This window comes from Echiichthys vipera (assembly GCF_963691815.1).
Source record: "Echiichthys vipera genome assembly, chromosome: 4".
Classification (NCBI taxonomy): Eukaryota; Metazoa; Chordata; class Actinopteri; order Perciformes; family Trachinidae; genus Echiichthys; species Echiichthys vipera.
Window position 1 is genome coordinate 768,033 of NC_139829.1, and position 20,318 is coordinate 788,350.

Sequence of the window (20,318 nt, forward strand, 5' to 3'; positions counted from 1 at the left end):
TAGCAATATCACACTAGCTTATCAGCTTACATTATCCGAGCTAGTATTACGTTAGTTACTAACGGCTGCTGTTATGAACATTGTCAGTAGATTTTGTAAATTAAACAGCTAAGAAATGTGTGTATGGTTTGCAACAAGGAGAAACATTTGAAAAGGGAAACTTACCAGGTTCAGTAACTTTGGTTGAACTCTGCAGCAGCGTATCATCCACTGTCGCATCGAGCCAAGCTGCGGAAGAGTTTAATGGAGACTTCACGTCCTATGGAAAATTGATAAATACCAAAATCCGACGTGAAAATTGCAAATGAATACCCCCTCATGGGGTCATTTCCACTGGGAAACTTAGAATATTTTAAAACATGAGTTGCCGAAATGAGATAACCTTTGACCTTTTCATAATGGCGGAGTGAAACGCAAGAGTCTATTTTACTAGAACAACATTAAGTTTTTGAGCTGGTGGGGAAGATTATGTGCTTCAGATAACGGTATACCAAGCTTATGTAGCTAAAACAGTATATATTATATATATATATAGAGAGAGGATTTTTTGCCGTTTATATAGATACATCTATTTCACATGTAAACTGTCAGGCACTGTTAAAGATTTAAAAAAAAGTTTTTTTCTTATTGTGGCGAGGTAGTAGCTAAGGGTGAGTGTTGCCGAACAACGCCACCTGGGGAATTTCTCTCACACGCACACCCATAAAATATAAAAAGGAACCCAAAATAACCAATTACATCAAATACAATTAAACAAAAACGATGAAAAAAATAACACAAAGAACTCAAATTTACACTTAACAATAAACAAATTAATAAATCAAGCTTCTCCTCAAGTCAATAACCCCTGCAGCAGCCCCCAGAGAGCCCAGCATTAGGGCTCTGATGACAGCTCTGTGAGGGGGATGCTGGACCCAAACTCAATTCGGAAAAAGCCAGAATAAAAGAAAACAAAAAACATTCTTTGTTAAATAAAAACAAAACAGCTGCCTAACCGCAGCAGCCAAACAATGGAGCCACACAAAACAGCAGCGTCGTCCAGGGAGCCGTGGCGATGAATGAATGTTGAATGTTGTTGCTGTCAGGCCCATCTCTGCACCACGGACCAGCTCTTCAGGAGTTTGTGGAGTGGTGTGACAGCTCCTGCCTGGAGCTGAATGTCAACAAAACCAAAGACATGGTGGTGACCTTCAACAAGCAGAGGGAACTGGCTGCATCAGCAAACACCGTGATCCACGGGAAGCCTGTTGAAGCAGTTGAGGAGTACAGGTACCTGGGCACCATCTTCGACAGCCTGCTGAAATTCTCCTCCAACACAAAGGAGATTCTCAGGAAATGTCAGCAGCGGAAACACCTCCTTAGGAAGCTCAATTCCTTTGGAGTCAGCAAGAACATCCTCCTGACCTTTTACTACTCCTTCATCGAGATCATCATCACGTTCTCCATCACATACTGGTTCTACTCCACCAGCCTCCAGAACAGAAACCGCCTGCAGAGCGTAGCCACGGTCTGCTCTAAGATCATTGGACTTCCTGTTAGAACTCTGTCGACCATCCACGAGCAGCAGACACTCAGGTTAGCTGGTCGGATCATGCAGGACCCCTCTCATGCTCTCTTCTCAGCGTTTGAGTGGCTCCCCTCAGGACGTCGTCTTCGCTGTCCCTGCTGCAGGACACAGAGGAGAAGAGCAATCTTCATCCCCAGTGCTGTCCAGCTCCTCAACTCCTGACCCCACTGACCATCCCCCTCCCCACTCTTGACACCCTCCCCTGGACTCATGGGGTCATTTCCACTGGGAAACTTAGAATATTTTAAAACATGAGTTGCCGAAATGAGATAACCTTTGACCTTTTCATAATGGCGGAGTGAAACGCAAGAGTCTATTTTACTAGAACAACATTAAGTTTTTGAGCTGGTGGGGAAGATTATGTGCTTCAGATAACGGTATACCAAGCTTATGTAGCTAAAACAGTATATATTATATATATATATAGAGAGAGGATTTTTTGCCGTTTATATAGATACATCTATTTCACATGTAAACTGTCAGGCACTGTTAAAGATTTAAAAAAAAGTTTTTTTCTTATTGTGGCGAGGTAGTAGCTAAGGGTGAGTGTTGCCGAACAACGCCACCTGGGGAATTTCTCTCACACGCACACCCATAAAATATAAAAAGGAACCCAAAATAACCAATTACATCAAATACAATTAAACAAAAACGATGAAAAAAATAACACAAAGAACTCAAATTTACACTTAACAATAAACAAATTAATAAATCAAGCTTCTCCTCAAGTCAATAACCCCTGCAGCAGCCCCCAGAGAGCCCAGCATTAGGGCTCTGATGACAGCTCTGTGAGGGGGATGCTGGACCCAAACTCAATTCGGAAAAAGCCAGAATAAAAGAAAACAAAAAACATTCTTTGTTAAATAAAAACAAAACAGCTGCCTAACCGCAGCAGCCAAACAATGGAGCCACACAAAACAGCAGCGTCGTCCAGGGAGCCGTGGCGATGAATGAATGTTGAATGTTGTTGCTGTCAGGCCCATCTCTGCACCACGGACCAGCTCTTCAGGAGTTTGTGGAGTGGTGTGACAGCTCCTGCCTGGAGCTGAATGTCAACAAAACCAAAGACATGGTGGTGACCTTCAACAAGCAGAGGGAACTGGCTGCATCAGCAAACACCGTGATCCACGGGAAGCCTGTTGAAGCAGTTGAGGAGTACAGGTACCTGGGCACCATCTTCGACAGCCTGCTGAAATTCTCCTCCAACACAAAGGAGATTCTCAGGAAATGTCAGCAGCGGAAACACCTCCTTAGGAAGCTCAATTCCTTTGGAGTCAGCAAGAACATCCTCCTGACCTTTTACTACTCCTTCATCGAGATCATCATCACGTTCTCCATCACATACTGGTTCTACTCCACCAGCCTCCAGAACAGAAACCGCCTGCAGAGCGTAGCCACGGTCTGCTCTAAGATCATTGGACTTCCTGTTAGAACTCTGTCGACCATCCACGAGCAGCAGACACTCAGGTTAGCTGGTCGGATCATGCAGGACCCCTCTCATGCTCTCTTCTCAGCGTTTGAGTGGCTCCCCTCAGGACGTCGTCTTCGCTGTCCCTGCTGCAGGACACAGAGGAGAAGAGCAATCTTCATCCCCAGTGCTGTCCAGCTCCTCAACTCCTGACCCCACTGACCATCCCCCTCCCCACTCTTGACACCCTCCCCTGGACACTTCACCCCCCTCCACTCCAGACACCCTCCCTGAACACCTCACCCCCCTCTCCACCCCGGACACCCCTCCCATCACCCCTCCTCCTCCCCTCTCCAGACACCCTCCCTGGACACCATCACCCCCCCTTCCCACCCCTGACACCTTTCCTGGACACCTTCACCCCCTGGACACCCCCCCCCTGGACACTTACCGGACACGTGAACTGGCTATCTACCTCCACTCCTGTCCTCAAAGCTGTGAACTACCAGTCTGATGCACAATTCCACTTTATTCTGTTCACTCTATTTATAATGTTACTCTGGTCTGTTGCACTACGCCACTTATTTATTCTGTTTAAATGTTACTCCGGTCTGTTGCACTACTCCACTTATTTATTCTGTTATTATGTTCACACCGGACTTATTCTGTTACTATGGTCTTACTTGTCTACTTGATTCTGTTAGTTATTTTAATTTATGGTATTAATGCACTACCACTTTATTCTGTCTATCAGGTCTTATATTGTATCCATCATAGCACTATGGTCACTTTATTTTTCAGTATTCATCTGTTACACAGAGCTTGCATATATTTAGACTGCTGTTTTCCTGCCATGCACCACTACCACTTTATTATTTATCTTATAGTTATATATTATATTTATACTCTATTACTGCACTATAGTTCTGTTTATGTCTGCTCATCACACACATGTATCATGTCTGACCTCATCTGAATCCGATCATTGTCCACTTATATCTTATCTGCACTACAGTTCTGTTCATATGCATGTTTACATTGTTTACATCATATACACCCGTTCACATGTCTGCTTACATCTGATACATGCATGTCTTTCTACATCTCACGCCGAATGTTCTCCGTATCTAACCTGTACTAACACACTAACATCCTGACACTTGTTCTACCTGTACTAACACACTAACATCCTGACACTTATTCTTCTCTTACACTTTATTCTTGTTGTTAGGTTAAAATGTTTCGTATAGTTGCACTGTCGTTATTTGCTGCTCTGTGTGCCCTGAATTGCCCCCCGGGGACAAATAAAGTTTTTTGAATTGAATTGAATTGAATTGAAATGGTCCTCACCGGCGCCGCATCACAGCAGGCCAGGTAGCAGAAATATTACGCGGCTTCTGCCTGATCCAAACTGTGGCACAGAATGTTACAATTAGCCGGGGGTCGAGCAGCGGTTAGAAGGGAAAGAGTAGGGCGGACAACGCATACTTACCACGAGGACGCACAACCACACCAAGGAGGGCTTCCAGCGGAGCAACGCGGCCCCCACGGCGACAGCAACCTGCCACACTACAGCAACAAAAAGGAGAATCTGCGGCACACTAAGTGGGAAGGAGGACAGCGGTGCGCATAGCTGTTGTGCAACGAGAGGAAACGTGCACCAAGACGATCCGCCACGCCAAACCGGGCTCCACCACACTCCGACACGCCACAAAGGCTCAAACATGTGCACCAGCTCTGCCACGCCGGGCCACAGCCACCACGGAGGATGAACAGAACCGGAAAGGAGGAAGGGATCGCAGGTGTGGCCAGGCCAGTATAAATAAAGCGCGCAGCGCCGCCCATCACTCAGTGCGTCAATCCACACCTGATGTGAATGGAGAAAGGAGGAGAAAGGTCACCATCTTTGGGGGTGACAAAGATGAGACCGTCCTGCCACATTATGTTTTCTCATAATTTATAGTGAACTATGAACAGGGGACTTATCCTAATGGACGTTAGCAATTGTTAATCATTCTATCAAAGTTACCATGCACAGCAGGTTAAATACACAAAATGTTGATACATGTCCAGGGCTCCTTTTTTCACTAGGAGCACTGTAGCCCCCAACTGAAAATTTTAGTAGTGCAACCACAAATTTTAGGGGCACACACGGTAAATCAATAACCGATGCAGAAATCACAATGTGCTGTTTCAAATTCAGTGTCACATTTTTATTGTGCTCTTTTGAAGATGCAAGACAGAAGGTAAATTAACAGCACCATAGCTGTCATGACAGTACAATAAATAAAAAAATACACCATACATTCAGAAAAAGTAGTGTGACAAGACAATACACAACGAGATTTTAACACTATTTTCAAAATAGTAAAGTATTTTCTTGACAGGGTGTATTTCATAGTGCGCTTGTGCGAAAGTTGCATGCTGCCTGTTACTGCTCCGGTCTTTGAGTTTGCTTTTTTTTTTTTAATTTCTAAACTTCTATTCTCCTTTTGTCCGTTCTGTTTCTTCACCCTAGCTTCTGTGAAGTTCTGCCCTCTACAATGAGGTTACTTTGGCTACTTTTCGTGTTTCTTTTCGAGCTGTTTTTATCAATGGCGCTTCACCGTACCCGCTGTCTTTGTTTACTCTGGAGAACAGCTGATTGTGCTAATGCCAGCCGGCAAAGAGGTCAGACCAGGGGATATTCTACGGAATTCTGGAGAAAAACACACCGGGGACGCATAGGTGGGAAGCAACAGCGGGGCAATAGAGGAGGGTCGAAACAGGATGGGCTTATGGAGAGGAGAAGATTTAAGTCGTGTCACCTCCTCTCTGTAATCCAGACTCAACCACAGACAATCTGTTCTTTTGCACATTAGTCTGGTATTTTTGATCTTGTATATATTTCTTACATTTTTTTAGAATATACAGTAAATTGTCTGAATAATATTTGTTGTTTTGTATATCTGGAGTTTTGTGGCAAAAATAATTTCTCTCTGGGAAATATTAAAGTATTTCTGATTCTAATTTAGCAGAGAGCTGTGGTGGGGCTGCAGGTGTCTTTGCATAGTCAACTGACAACGCCTCTAAGCAAATGCCTCCTGTCTACCTTGCTCGACCACAATAAGTGAAGAGACAATGCCGATATATACTAGTGTTAATATGTTGTTTATCATCACCATCTTAGTTAAGCATACTGAGAAAAGCAGAGCTCTGTACCAGCTGGAGTTATCTTAGAGTTTTTTTTATTAAAGCAGGAGAAGAGGGCTGTTACAATAATCTAGTCGAGAGGAGATAAAAGCATGTACAACAGTTTCTGCATCTCTGAATATTTAAAATCGATCTTATTTTTGTGATGTTTCTAAGGTGGTAAAAGCATGACTGCACAGTCTTGGTAGTATGTTGTTCAAAGCAAAGATGGGTGTCAAACAAGACACCAATGTTTCTTTCAACAGGCTTGACATGTTGTGACAGATGACTAATAGATGGCAGTAGTTGTTTGGTAATGTGCTGGGGTCCAATGACAAGGGTATCAGTCCTATTGGAGTTAAGTTAAATGACATCCAGTTTTTTATGTCATTCAGGCAATTAAGGACAGAGCACATTATACTGGGGTCTGAGGGCTTAACAGGAAGATAGAGCTGTGTGTCATAGGCGTAAAAGTGAAAGGAAATTCAATGACGACGGATCACCAAGAGGGAGCAGGTATAGGGAGAATAGAATTGGTCCTCAATTTGACCCTTGAGGCAACCCATGTTTAATAGAGGAAAATAACGGCATAAATTATTATCAGACACAGAAATTCCTTTTAGATAAATAAGAAGAGAACCAATCAAGTGTGGTACCAGAAATGCCCACCCAGTGCCTCAATCTGAATGCAGGGATTGACTGTGTCAAATGCTGAACTTAGATCAAGCAGCAGAAGAACTGAACATAAACCAGCATTAGCGTTTATTAAAAGGTCATTAGTGACTTTTAAAAGGGCAGTCTCTGTGCTATGATTATGATGGAAACCTGATTGGAATATTTCAAAAATGTTATTATTTTCCACACCAGCTAGAAGCTCATTTAGAAACAAACTTTTCCAGAATCTTAGATATGAAAGGCATTTTAAAAAATTGGCTGATAGTTATCCAGGATCATAGGATCAAGCCCTGTTTTTTGGGACAGGTTGGATACATGCTGTTTTAAAGTAGTCAGTGTTAGATTCATTGATGGCTCTAAATTGCCCGTAGGTGTGAATGGTTTTCTGTCTTTTTTCATTTCTATGTGCCCTGCGATAGACTGGCGTCCTGTCCAGGGTGTACCCCGCCTCACGCCCGATGTCATCTGGGATCGGCTCCAGCCCCCCGCAACCCCGACAGGGACAAGCGGTTGAAGATGAATGAATGAGGCAAACAGCCTGTGGACAGTTAGCTGTTAAAAATAGAGAGCAAATGTAGCCTGAGACAATACATCACTTCAACTAAAAACCTAGTAGGAACTGTGTCCAGAGGGCTAGATGAGATCCTAATATAGGCCACAGTATCCCAAAACTCAGACAGACCAACAGGAAAAAGCATCTCAGAGTTTACCAGATTTTGGTGGTCAACATCTAAAAGATTAAAACTAGGAGTAATGCTCTGTCTGATAGAGTCCACCTTCCCAGAGAAATGCAATAAAAAAAACTTCTTGCATTACACGTCACACTCAACAGGGGGGGGTTGACTAGCTGGTCGACCCTCCTGAATAAAAATCTTGGATTGTGTTGATGGGTGGAAATAAGACTAGAAAAATAGTCAGTTTAAGACCCTTTCACCATCCTGTTTAAAGAGAGCTCAACTCCTTCATAACCACATAGTGGACCTGGAGACAATAATTTTTCCAACAACGTTCAGCTCTTCTACATTGCCATTTGCAGGTTTGCATATTGTGGTAACCAGGATTTTTATAGTCTCTGGCTTGGATGTAGCCTTCAAGGGAGCAATAGAGTCTAAAATAGAGGAGCACTGAAAGTTAAGAGCTAACCAGATTATTGATGTAAGAAAAGTCAGGAAAAGCGTTGCTAACAGAATTAAACAGTGTACAGAATTTGGTAGCACTATGCTCATTAAAGACACGGGTGTGCATAGGGCGAGATATGATAGTGCTTGTAACCAGAGATTCACAATTAAAAACAATGCATTTACGATAAGAAATAAACATGTCCGTGATATCTACTGATTATATTCTCAAGCCTAAACTGAGACACCGTTACGAAAAATACAATTTTAAGGCTACATGTAGATGGTCGGTTGTGCTGTTACAGGAAAATAGTCAATAAGCACAATTAATCATTTACTGCATCACATTCAAATCTGTCATTTCGCAAAGAGCATTTACAAGGAATACAGTCAATCAACAATTTATTTACTGACATTTTGCCTACATTTCAGTAATTAAAAGAGGAATTTAATATTCCCACTTCAGACTTCTTTAGATACAAATCTGAAATTGAATTAAAAAAACATTTCTATCCTTCCCCAACAAACCTCTGGTTTCTCCAATGGATTGTTTTGCTTGATCCACTAAGTAAAATAACGATTTATAAGATCCACCATGTATTGACACTAGATCATCTAAAAGAGGCCTGGATGGAGGTTGTGAAAAGAAAACCTTATGGAAAGGTTTTGGCAGTGGCAGCTCTGAGCAGATAAAGGAGGATTAACAGACTGGACATTCAGACATCCTCACACTCCCTCCCAGATGTAATGAATTGATATGTGACAGTAGGCCAACTATTTCTATTCCACGTGAGATGGGACTGATGAGGACACACTTATGGTAAATGACCATAACTGAGGTCAACCTTGCAGCAGGATCATTGTGCTTAAACTGAACTTGGTTTTGTCTAGGTTTCATTAGATATGCATTACAAATAATCTTGTCAATTTTGTCCTTTCCCCCTCCAGTGGGTGCTGGCCTTTGAGATCTTCATCCCGCTGGGTCTCTTCTTCATTCTCCTGGGTCTGAGGCAGAAGAAGCCAGCAATTCCTGTCAAGGAAGGTAGGCAGATATAGAACACTGGGGTGGGTCCTATTAATAAAATATACTGTACTCTTATATGCATGCATTCGTCGTGTTTGAGTAACTTTGATCATTTACAATGGGATATTAACTCAGGATGCATGGCACTTTTATGTGCCAAACATCCAGGTTGTGCTTGTCCTCACTTACTAGAGACTTTGCACCAGTGAAATAGAAGAAAGACACCACAAATTTCCTGTTTGGTCTCATGCCATATGTATTTTGATTCCTATTATGAACCTTAATATTTTGTGTTTAAAATACTTAAATATTTAAATACTCTAGTCCACAGAGTTTTAAAAATGTCCCACTGATTTTTTTTAGGACACATTTAATCACTGATCCATTTGTTGAGCTAACAAGATCCTGCTTTAACATAGATTTTCTTACCTATAGTACTCTTATGCTTGCAGCACTTTATGCAAATCAGATAAACAAATCTCTCAAGTAACTGTCTCTTTCCTTGTCTCATTATATTATCAGATAAGACGGGAGAACTGTTTTGCAGTTGAATCCCATCATCCATGCCCAAAACCATTAGACTGGGTATCCCCACCCCCTTCTGCCGGCAATTTGAATTGGCTCTGCACAAGAGTCTTTGTTTTTGTTTTCTGGATCCACCAAGCTGGCTTTTTTCACCTGGAGCGCTATTGGCTGGTTAAACCCGATTCCGACTGAGAAGCGTTGCAAGCAGTTTTGTAATAACAATTTACATTCAACATGGCGGCCACCGGAGCGCAGCAACTACCTATTGATGCAGCTGTTGCTGCTGTTTTGGTAAAGGTTTAATCTACCAGTTAGCCCTGCTGGTGGCCAAACGAATAGAGTATGTCATCCACATCATTGGTCTGATTGGATGAAGGACTGTCCAATTGCGTGCAGCTATTTGATCTACGCCCGCCTCTTGTGCAGAAGAAAATGACAGCAGCCTTCCAAGAACAACGTGCAATTGTAAATTGATCTTGGTCTGGCAGTAGCTTCTTTTTAACAGGCAGGAACCATAGACCGTATAAAAAATGGACATAGCATACCTGTCGGGGTCCGTTCTCTCAACTTGATCCAATCGTCCTCGCCTACAGGAGTCGCTATCTTGACTTTGACTCCACCTCATTTTGGGGCGGTTGTGGCTCAGTTGGTAGAGTGGGACGGCCAATATCTGAAGGGTAGGTAGTTCGATCCCCGCCCTGCCCTACTTATGTCATAGTCGTTGTGTCCTTGGGCAAGACACTTCCCCCACCTTGCCTTGTGTGAATGTGTATGACTGCTGTGTGTTTTAGGATGTGCAGCCACACTTTTGTCAGTCTACCCTAGGGCAGCTGAGACTACTTTCGTAGTTTACCACCACCATGTATGTCTGTGTGAATGAATAGAACCTGTACTCTGTAAAACACCTTGAGTACTGAGAAAGGCGCTATATAAATCCAATCCAATTTCCTCTTACCAAAAAAGGGCATGTATGTGACGTTGGGGGGAGGGTGATACGTCCATCTGGATGACGTATACCTCCAAGGAGAAGTGAGAGCCAGAGGCTAGCTGTCACTCGAGGCCGCGCCCCTAATTATTCATAAACTTTAACCTCCAAAAAAATAAAAACTAGCCTGGTACAAAAAAAATAACCCCCTCAGTGTTGTTATGGAGATATGACCTAAAAATACAGATTAGAATGTTTTTGTACCAGGCCTTAAAGAGCAACTTGCAGGTTAGAGACCACTGTTAATCAATGTGTAGGAAAATGATGTAGAAACTAAATTTAAAAAAAAGATATACATAAATAAAGACTTTATCGACATTTGGAGTCGTTTTTGTAAAGATATTTTACTTCTGCATAAAAAAATTGCCTATCTGGATGTGATGTAGGAGAAGGGATTCTGCTCAGTTTCATATATGGATCACAATGCTTATTTTGAGTTATTTTGATACTTAAGGGGCTGAAAATGTATATTCATAGGCATATCGCGGATCAAAGTGGTATAAGTATGATCCTGAAAGGTTGTGTGAGAGGTGAACAGCTGGGCAGCTGTCAGCTAACGATCGCTTACAGCAACAGCTTAACTAAACTAGAATTGGGAATAATATAGCATAAGCGTGGGAATTAATACTTACCACTAACAGAAATAAATGTGCATATGTTATCAGTCATATCTGGAATTACATTGTATAACTCCACACTACGTTTATGTGCTGTAACAAACCGCAGGAGAGACCAAGAGAGGGAGAGGCTGACTGAGTGAAATTATTTATTACTCTCTTTACTTTCTTCAGTTACCACATGTTCTAGACCAAGTTTAATGTGTCCAGCAGCTTTTAAAACCCAGATCTCATTGTCTGTTGTACCATATACCTGATGTTTTATATGTATGGTTGACTTATCTTGCAACTTTGAACTTGCATATACTACAGCTAAATAGATATAGTACAATTTAAAAAATGGTATCCTATAAATAAAATTGTAATTTGGAGACTATGTTAACACTAAATCAGGGTTGTTTTCTGTACTTTTTTTAAGTATTACATTGTCACTACCTATTTCTACTTTTGATGTTAATATAATTAACTGTAGATACTGTGACCCTTTCAAAGCCCTTACTTTCCCAAGTGTCCATCATCAGGAGACAGTTTCCGGAAAGAGGACGAATTTAGATTATGAAATGTCTCATTTGGGTGACAATCTACAAAATTAAAATCAAAAAGTGTCTTACTGTATAAAAACAGTTTATGCAGTTAAGATCAGATACTGCATTAATGGTTAGGCCTACAGAAGTTACAATACTATTTAACAACAACCCTAAATATACAAACTATTATTGTATTCCTATATTCAGGAACTGCAGTTAAGATAGAAACATTCTGAAATACAAATGTAAACTAAGAGTTAACTGCACCACCAAAACTCAAAACACAAGATTGTATCTTTTTAAAATATAAATGTGAATTTACCAAATGGTCAAAAGGAAAAAAGATTTATCTATTTAAAAATAGAAAGCACTGACTAAAGCTATCCTACATTAGCTATTTTATTTGTAACATGTTAATGGACTTCCAGCTTAAGATCAAAATGCACACATAGACAATCATGAGAAAGTTTTTTTTTTCCTCAACGTAATAAAATATGCAAAAGTGAATAGTAATTAAAGGTAAAAACAAACATTGTGCAATGTTTAGAAAACATTTATTCATTCCTTTGATTAATATGAATTGTAGACTTTGATCTGACTTTTTCTTGAATAATAATAATCTTAACCAGTAAACTTTGTGTTAAACTGTGAATGTTGTGTGAGAGACAGGTTGTCCAACTGTCCCCTGGTGATGTTTTGGCAGGTGTGGAAAGGGAGGCAGGTGGAGTGGAGGACAGTCAGCATGGCTCTCTTGTAGTCTTTGATGATATTGTAGGAGAGAAAGCCTACCTTTATTATGGCTGGAATATATTAGTAGCCGAATTAAATGTGAATAACTTGACTCGTTAAAATTTAGGATTTAATTTACCTCGAAGTAGAGCACCACACCAAAATAAGACAGGATGTTTATTTGGTGAAGGTTTAATACCTGTTAGCATTTAAAGTAATTGATTATTTAAAATTGTATCAGTCTCGTCTTGAACGCGTTAGTACGTACCACAGCCTTATCAGCTGCGCAGTGTGATCGGCGGGCTTGTCTGCTCCCGTCCCGGCTTGGATTCAGCTCTTCACGTGGCTTGCAGCTCTGCACGTGGCTTGCCTCTGGCTGTTGGTGTTGGTTGACAAAAAGGTTCTGAGCGGTTCTGAACTAGAGTTTGATGCAATTTGCCGGCCGGACAAAAAGGCAAAGACAGCACGAGGGGTTTTACTATACTTATAAAAGATAAAAACGTGTCGTAGAAAACTTAGAAAGTCGCGCGATAAAAATAGATTAATAAACGAAAATACTTTAGTAAGAAAACAAAATATAAAGTAACGTCTCTTGCTAACTTTGGGTTAACAAAGTTGAACAAAAGAAACAAAAAGAAACAAAATGCAGGAAGTTGGCAAATGTGGTCTGGTTTGAGATTTGTTCGGTTGTGTAAGGAGTTGTCCTGTGTGAGACGTTCTCTTACCGTGGCCAAGGCCTCCGTGGTTGGAATACAGTTGAACAAAGAAGTCACGTCTTTTTTTAGGTCTCTGACTTTGTTCACAAAGTCTATGGAGTTTTGTTCACCTGTATTCCAACCATGGAGGCCTTGGCCACGGTAAGAGAGCGGCTCACGCAGGACAACTCCTTACACAACCGAACAAATCTCAAACCAGACCACATTTGCCAACTTCTGGATTTGTGCCTGAATACCACATATTTCCAGTTTAATGGCATTTTTAAAGACAGAAACACGGCTGTGCCATGGGTTCACCAGTATCCCCTATTGTGGCAAATCTGTACATGGAGTAAGTAGAGGACAAGGCTTTGAACTCCTTCAAAGGAGTAACCCCAAGCTATCGGTTCAGATATGTGGACGACACATGGGTTAAGATCAAATCCAAAGAGGTGCAAACGTTTACTGAACATATAAAATCTGTGGACAGAAACATCAAGTTCACCAGAGAAGAAGTCAAGGACAACAGTTTGCCCTTCTTGGACTGTGACGTCCATATGGAGAATGACAGGAGCCTCCACATTGGGGCATACAGAAAACCCACTCACACTGATCAATATCTACTGTTTGACTCTCACCACCCTTTGGAACACAAGCTTGGCGTTATCAGAACACTGCAGCATAGAGCTGATAACATACCCACCAGCTCACAGGCCCAAGGGGAAGAACGCAAGCCCTCACAACTTGTGGCTACCCCAGCTGGACCTTTGTGAAAACGGCAGCTGCTTCCAGAAAGAAAACCAAAGTGGTTGAGAAAGAAAAAGATAACAAGAGAAACAACATAGTCATCCCGTATGTGGCTGGGGTATCAGAGAAACTCAGGAGGATCTTCAACAAGAACTGCATCCCTGTGTATTTCAAACCCGGTAACACACTCAGACAGAGACTAGTACATCCCAAGGATAGAACACCACACACCCACAAAAGCAATCTGGTTTATGCTGTCCAATGCAACGAGGAATACAAAGATCTTTACATTGGAGAAACAAAACAACCACTGCATAAACGCATGGCCCAACACAGGAGAGCTAACTCCTCAGGCCTGGACTCCGCTGTCCACTTACACCTCAAGGAGAAAGCCCACTCCTTTGATGACAACAATGTCCAAATTTTGGACAGAGAGGACAGATGGTTTGAAAGAGGAGTAAAAGAAGGCATCTATGTAAAAGTAGAGAAACCATCGCTAAACAGAGGAGGAGGTCTGAGACACCACTTATCTCCAATTTACAATGCTGCCCTTTCATCCCTTCCCATGAGATTTAACAATCTACCCGCAAAGAACTGTTCACACATGGCCTCCTGTGACCCCAACGGCTGTCGTTCAGACTCAATAGAGTACTAACGAAGTCGAAACCAACTGCCCACCAACGACTGCCACTCTAACGATGGGCATTGGCACTTGGAGCACAAAGGGTTTCAGTGACATCATCGGCCTTGTGGGAGGTTAAATACCTGGATCTCACACCAGTTAGTTGGACCAGTCCCAGCCTGGTCAGATGCGTACATGAACTGATGAAGCCTCTTGGATGAGAGGTGAAACGTCTTCCTAGACAAATAACCAGTCCAGTTACTTTTTTACTGAAATTGCTTTGAGGATAACAGGAATCTTGAATATTAGGATAAGGCATTAAATTAAATGCAGATGGATTCGCTTCCTTAAATTTAATTACAGCACTATCAGGTAAACATCTAGTGTAGAAACTTTTGCCTAGAGGTGAGTAGTCCTGTAATATGCATTCAAAAGTTATTAAATAATGGTCTGATAAAATAGTATTCATTGGAAAGACTATTAAGCCATTGATTTCCACACCATAAGCCAAAACAAGGTCGAGGGTCTGATTATAACAGTGAGTAGGTTTATGTACACTCTGACTAAAACCAATCAAATCTAATAGAGAGATAAATGCAGTACTAAGGCTATTATTATCAACGTCCACGTGAATATTAAAATCTCCTACAATGATTACTTTATCAGATTTAAGGACTAAATTTGACAGAAACTCTGAGAATTCAGACAGAAATTCAGAGTGCGGACCAGGAGCACGGTACACTATAACAAGTATAATTGGCTGCACAGTTTTCCAGGTTGAATGTGAAAGACAAAGAACAAGACTTTCAAATGAGTTATAATTTAGTTTAGGTTTAGGGTTTATTAATAGGCCTGAGTCATAAATAGCTGCAACGCCTCCTCCTTGGCCACTGCTTCAAGGAATATGAGTATTAATATGACTGGGAGGAGTGGATTCATTTAGGCTAACATATTCTTCAGGACGCAGCCAGGTTTCAGTCAGACAGAGTAAATCAATATTGTTATCTGATATCAGATCGTTTACTAAAACAGCTTTAGATGACAGAGATCTGATGTTTAAAAGTCCACATTTTATTTTCTGATTTTGTTGCATTATGCAGATTTGGTGTTGATTTGTATCAAGTTTTTCAGTATAGCGCCTCTTCTGTTCATTTTTGATCTGGTTAATTTAGATGATCTTGGGGCACACAGCGTTTGTATACTATACTGAGCTGGTAAATGCTCCACAGGGAGCGCAGAGAGGTGTGTTAGACTGCCACTCTACCTCCTGGGCACCTGCGATAAGGGCAGCGCAAAGTGGTGTATTAAACTGTTACTCTGCTTCCCAACACTGGGTTGGCATGGTTTTAGACCGCTAACAATTGCGTCCAGGTTCTTAGATAGAGAGCAGCACCCTCCAAAGTAGGATGAATACCATCTCTCCTAATAAGACCAGGTTTTCCCCAGAAAGACTGCCAATTATCTACAAAGCCCACATTATTTACCGGGCACCATCCAGACAGCCAGTGACGGAATGATGACATGCGGCTATACATGTCATCGCAAGTCAAGTTGGGCAGGGGACCAGAGAAAATTACGGAGTCCGACACGTTTATCCTTAGCCAGCAGTTTCAAATAGGACTCAATGTCGCCCGCTCTGGCCCCTGGGAGGCATTTTACTATGGTCCCTGGTGTCGCTAAGTTCACGTACACTGAACACTGTATAACATCACAAATTGGAAGTAATCCCTTTTTCTTTCTTGGTCCAGAGATGATCTGGAACATGGTGGAAAATCTATCTCAATGAAAATCGTAGGGGTCCTACAAGATGATGTGATGTCTCCTCTCTCTGTGACTCTGTTAGGGCCAATGTGAATGCTGAGGAAGCAAACACATGCTTTTAGATCACATTCAGTGATTTAGCATCTCATTGATAGGGTGATTAGATGTCACCATCACTGGTCCATCAACCTCTCAGCTGACATCATGGTTAAAAAGCAGGACTCACAGCAGATTATGCAGTTCATAATGTGATAATTTGTGAAGAAATCCATAAGTAAAATCAATATAGTATAAACAATAAAATCTAGTATGTAGAAAACTTGCTTTAAAACACCTTTTTTTGTATTTTGTAGATTAGGGGATCACTGTCACTCTGATAAAACTGTTGCATTATTCACTGACAATAAATAAATAATGTAGTCTGACACTAGAGCCCTACAATTTATTCTACATGCATGATGTTTCTAATGTGTTTGTTCAAAATGTTTTAGAAATTATTCAACTTTATTGTTTTTCTGAGTCTGCAGTTGAATTGAATTTTAGGTGTTTACAAGTCCAGTTTTAGCTGAGATGAGTTCATTGAGATTATAATATAATCATTGAGGTCAGAGGGACTAATAGAGTTGTATCTGACTGCATTATACTCATTACTCACGCATTACATCATGTAAGTGGAGTGGATATATCTGTTTACTATAGAACATGTACAGCTAACAAGATATCAGACTAAATGTACATGTGTTTTTGCTCTGAATCTACAACATTGTAGCTCTGTAACGCTGACGTTTACACACAAACATTGCCGTCAACGTACACTTGCCTGATATCTCGGTTTTAACGGACTCTGTGGGCTGTCTGGACCCAGGCAATAGTAGTCTGTTATAGCCAAAAATTATAAATACATTAGCTGTTGTAGGAATTTTACACACAATACTTTAGTCAAATCAGAAGGACCTCACAGAGTATATATTGCGTAATTCAAGTTCTACAGGAGGCTTCCTGGACTCAGCAGAGTCGTTGGCAGTTTAGTGCGCCAGCAGGCATTTATTAGCAAATGGAAATCGGATGATACAGACGTCTGGAGAAATGTTCTATTCTCTATCTAGAGTAACTGTGTGCAACACAGTACCAGTGATCAGGGGCAAGAAGTTCTGATATCTATTCTAACTACTCCAGCATTTATGCTTGTTACAAAGGCGTGGTTTATGTGTCTGCTTGTGCATGCATATGTGTATTTCAAAGGTAGCCGCTGCTCCAGCCTCCATCTTCCTCCCCTCGCGTTGGGGTATCCTCTATTTCCGCAGGACTCTTCTTTTTTATCTGTGAAAGAAGCACATACTCTCATCCTCCCTGTCCCTGCCTCCTTATATGGTTGTTCCTGCCTCCTTATATGGTTGTTGTTTGCAAACGGCAGTTCCCTAATCTCAACTAGTTGCCAGGTGCGTTTGTGCAAGCTGGCTATTTCATTGTCTTGTGACCTTGACTGACTGCCAAAGGTTCGTGTGCTGATGTTTTGCAGAAAGCAGAAAGCTTGGCAGAGGCACATACTATCACACTCTTTGAGCCTGGACAAATAATCATACTATCATACTCTTAAATGATTATACTTATTGGGTCTTATTATCACACTCTCATTAATCATTACTAATACACATGCTAACACATGATTATGATACTTCTTATTATCACACTCTCATTAATCATTACTAATACACACGCTAACACATGATTATGATACTTCACTCATTGATTATTAATTCTTCACTGTGCAGACATAATCTCAAACTAACGCTCTGTAACTACACTTCAGGGTTTTAACATTAGCGAACTGACCTTACAGATTAACTCGTAGGTTTGACAAAATCGGATGCTAAGTGCTAATGCAGACTAACAATAACTAAGAATAGCTTATTAGCCGGTGTGTTTCGGCTGCTTTACAGCCAGAGTACTTACCACACCACGGTTCTTGAAACTGAAACACTTATGGTGGTTCACGTGGAAGCTGACAAACATTCGAAAATTAAAGCTCATGTCTTCGTCAAGCTAAGTCTCCAAGATAATAACCATCCCTCCCACCGGGGGCATCAGCTGCATCGGAGGCTGCTGTACCGACGGAGGTGCACCAGCTGTCTGCCTCACATTCCCGTAAAAAAAGAGCGCCCGAAACGTAACATGGCCGTGTGTGCCGATTTCTGCCCATATGTTTTATAAAACATTAAAAATCCTTTATGTACTTTTCAAATGGTCATCTAAGAAAAAGGTTTTAATGTTAATTTAGTAAAAAAAAACAAAAAAACTACAACTTGCACTTTAAATGGGTTAAATTATGCTGTGAAAATGGCCTGTTTAACAGGGAAGTCAATCAGAAGTTGCTCTATTGTGAAAACTACTCCTAGTGGCCAATCTGAGAACAGCAGTTTTTTGGCATTTCCTTATTGGATCAACCAGGAAGTCACTGTGCTGGGGGCTTGGCAGGAACGTCAAACAGAACCAGCTCCATGGACAATGGCCATCCGTCTTGACTGGTTGGGGGGTGGGAGGAGAGAGTGAGAGAGGCAGCAGGAAGCACCACCACGATCAGCAGAAGACGAGAAAGCACAACGACTTCAGAGGAGAAGTGAATTAGTAAAATGCATTAAAGGGACATGAATGATACAGATAGAGAGAAGAGAAGAGAAGTACCACAGAAGCAGTAGTATCCCCCGGCAGACTAGGCCTATAGCAGCATAACTAAGGGCTATCAGCAATTTTATTTAATTATTATTTATTAGATTGTATTACAATTGTCTTAGGGCGTACTCACACTGTCCTTTTGGCCGGGGCCAAAACCGGTTTTTCAGCTAAAGCCTAGTACCTTTAAGCAGTGTGAGTGCACCTGTTCCGCGCATAACTGCGGCCAGCGGGCCTTCCACGGCCCGCTTGAAAGAGGTGGGCTTTAGCGGAGCCGTTTGCACATGAACGAGCACGAGCGTGCGCACGTGTACGAGCACGAGCCCTACGGCAGTAGCGTTATGTCCGCCTGTTCGGACATAGAAAATAGAAGGACGGACCATGCGCGAACATTTAACAACAACAACAATGGCGGTGAAAGGTTCACGTTGATGTGATGCGGAGGTGGAGTGTTTACTGCAGATTTGGTCGGATGAAAATATTCAAAAACAGTCGACAAGACGCACAAAAACTCTGAGGTCTGTGGAAAGATTTGTAAACAAAGCCACACACACGCGATCAATGCGTGTGACGTGTTACGGCGTGATGGCATATGGACAGCAAGAAGCATTGGCCGGCCCTGGCAGTGTGAGTACAAACGGGGGGGGGGACAAGTACCCTAAAGCCCGGGTCGCGGTACGGAAGGACAGTGTGAGTACGCCCTTACACAAGTGAAAAGAAATCAAATACAATTGAGGATAAAAACACAATTAAGTCCAGGACTTTTTTCCATTGTGATCCTCAACACAAAACATCAGGATAAGACAGACAAGACAAGACAAGACACTCACAGAGTGTATGATAATCAATAAAAACATTTATCTTTAATAAAAATAAAAACAGAAACCTTAACTTGCCACATGTTTTATTCAGTTACCCTCTCTATTATCCAGGGGCCTCATTTATAAAGCTTGCTGCGCACAAAAACCTTGCATAGTAGAAATGGGTGGTAAAATGTGGCACACATTGGTATTTATAGAAAAGAAAATACACACACACATATATATGTATATACATATATATATATATATGCTATATATAATAATATTAATATTATTTACAGAGAGAAGCGTGCTTATTCCTCTGCCAACTATCACTCGTGAGTAGAGCTCCCGCAAAGTTTTTCCAAAACAGCAACACTCAATGGAAACACCATGAAATACAGCTGAGTCAGCAGAAAAGACACACACATTGACATAAAATAATTAGCAGCACATGTATTTCACACTGCATAAAGCCTAGTTGTGTATAGACTATACTAAGAGTGCAATCACACTGCCCATCCTTACCGTGCCCTGTGCTTTAGTGTACTTGAAGTGTATTTGTTACATGCATTGATGATACATGAATTATACAGACGGACAGGATAAAAGCTCAGAGTATCAGCAACAGGATTATTCCCCGGCAGACTAGGCCTATAGCAGCATAATTAAGCATG

At 41.5% G+C, this 20,318-nt stretch overlaps 1 protein-coding gene across 1 annotated transcript in view; it reads left to right on the top strand.

The window, feature by feature from the left end:
• The window catches only part of abca2 (ATP-binding cassette, sub-family A (ABC1), member 2), a 423,663-nt gene that overhangs the window by 25,360 nt on the left and 377,985 nt on the right, over positions 1 to 20,318 (top strand). The window contains exon 2 of the mRNA XM_083912406.1: positions 8,888 to 8,981. Within this exon, the coding sequence (XP_083768532.1) occupies positions 8,888 to 8,981 (94 nt within the window). The remainder of the gene's footprint in view (positions 1 to 8,887; positions 8,982 to 20,318) is intronic.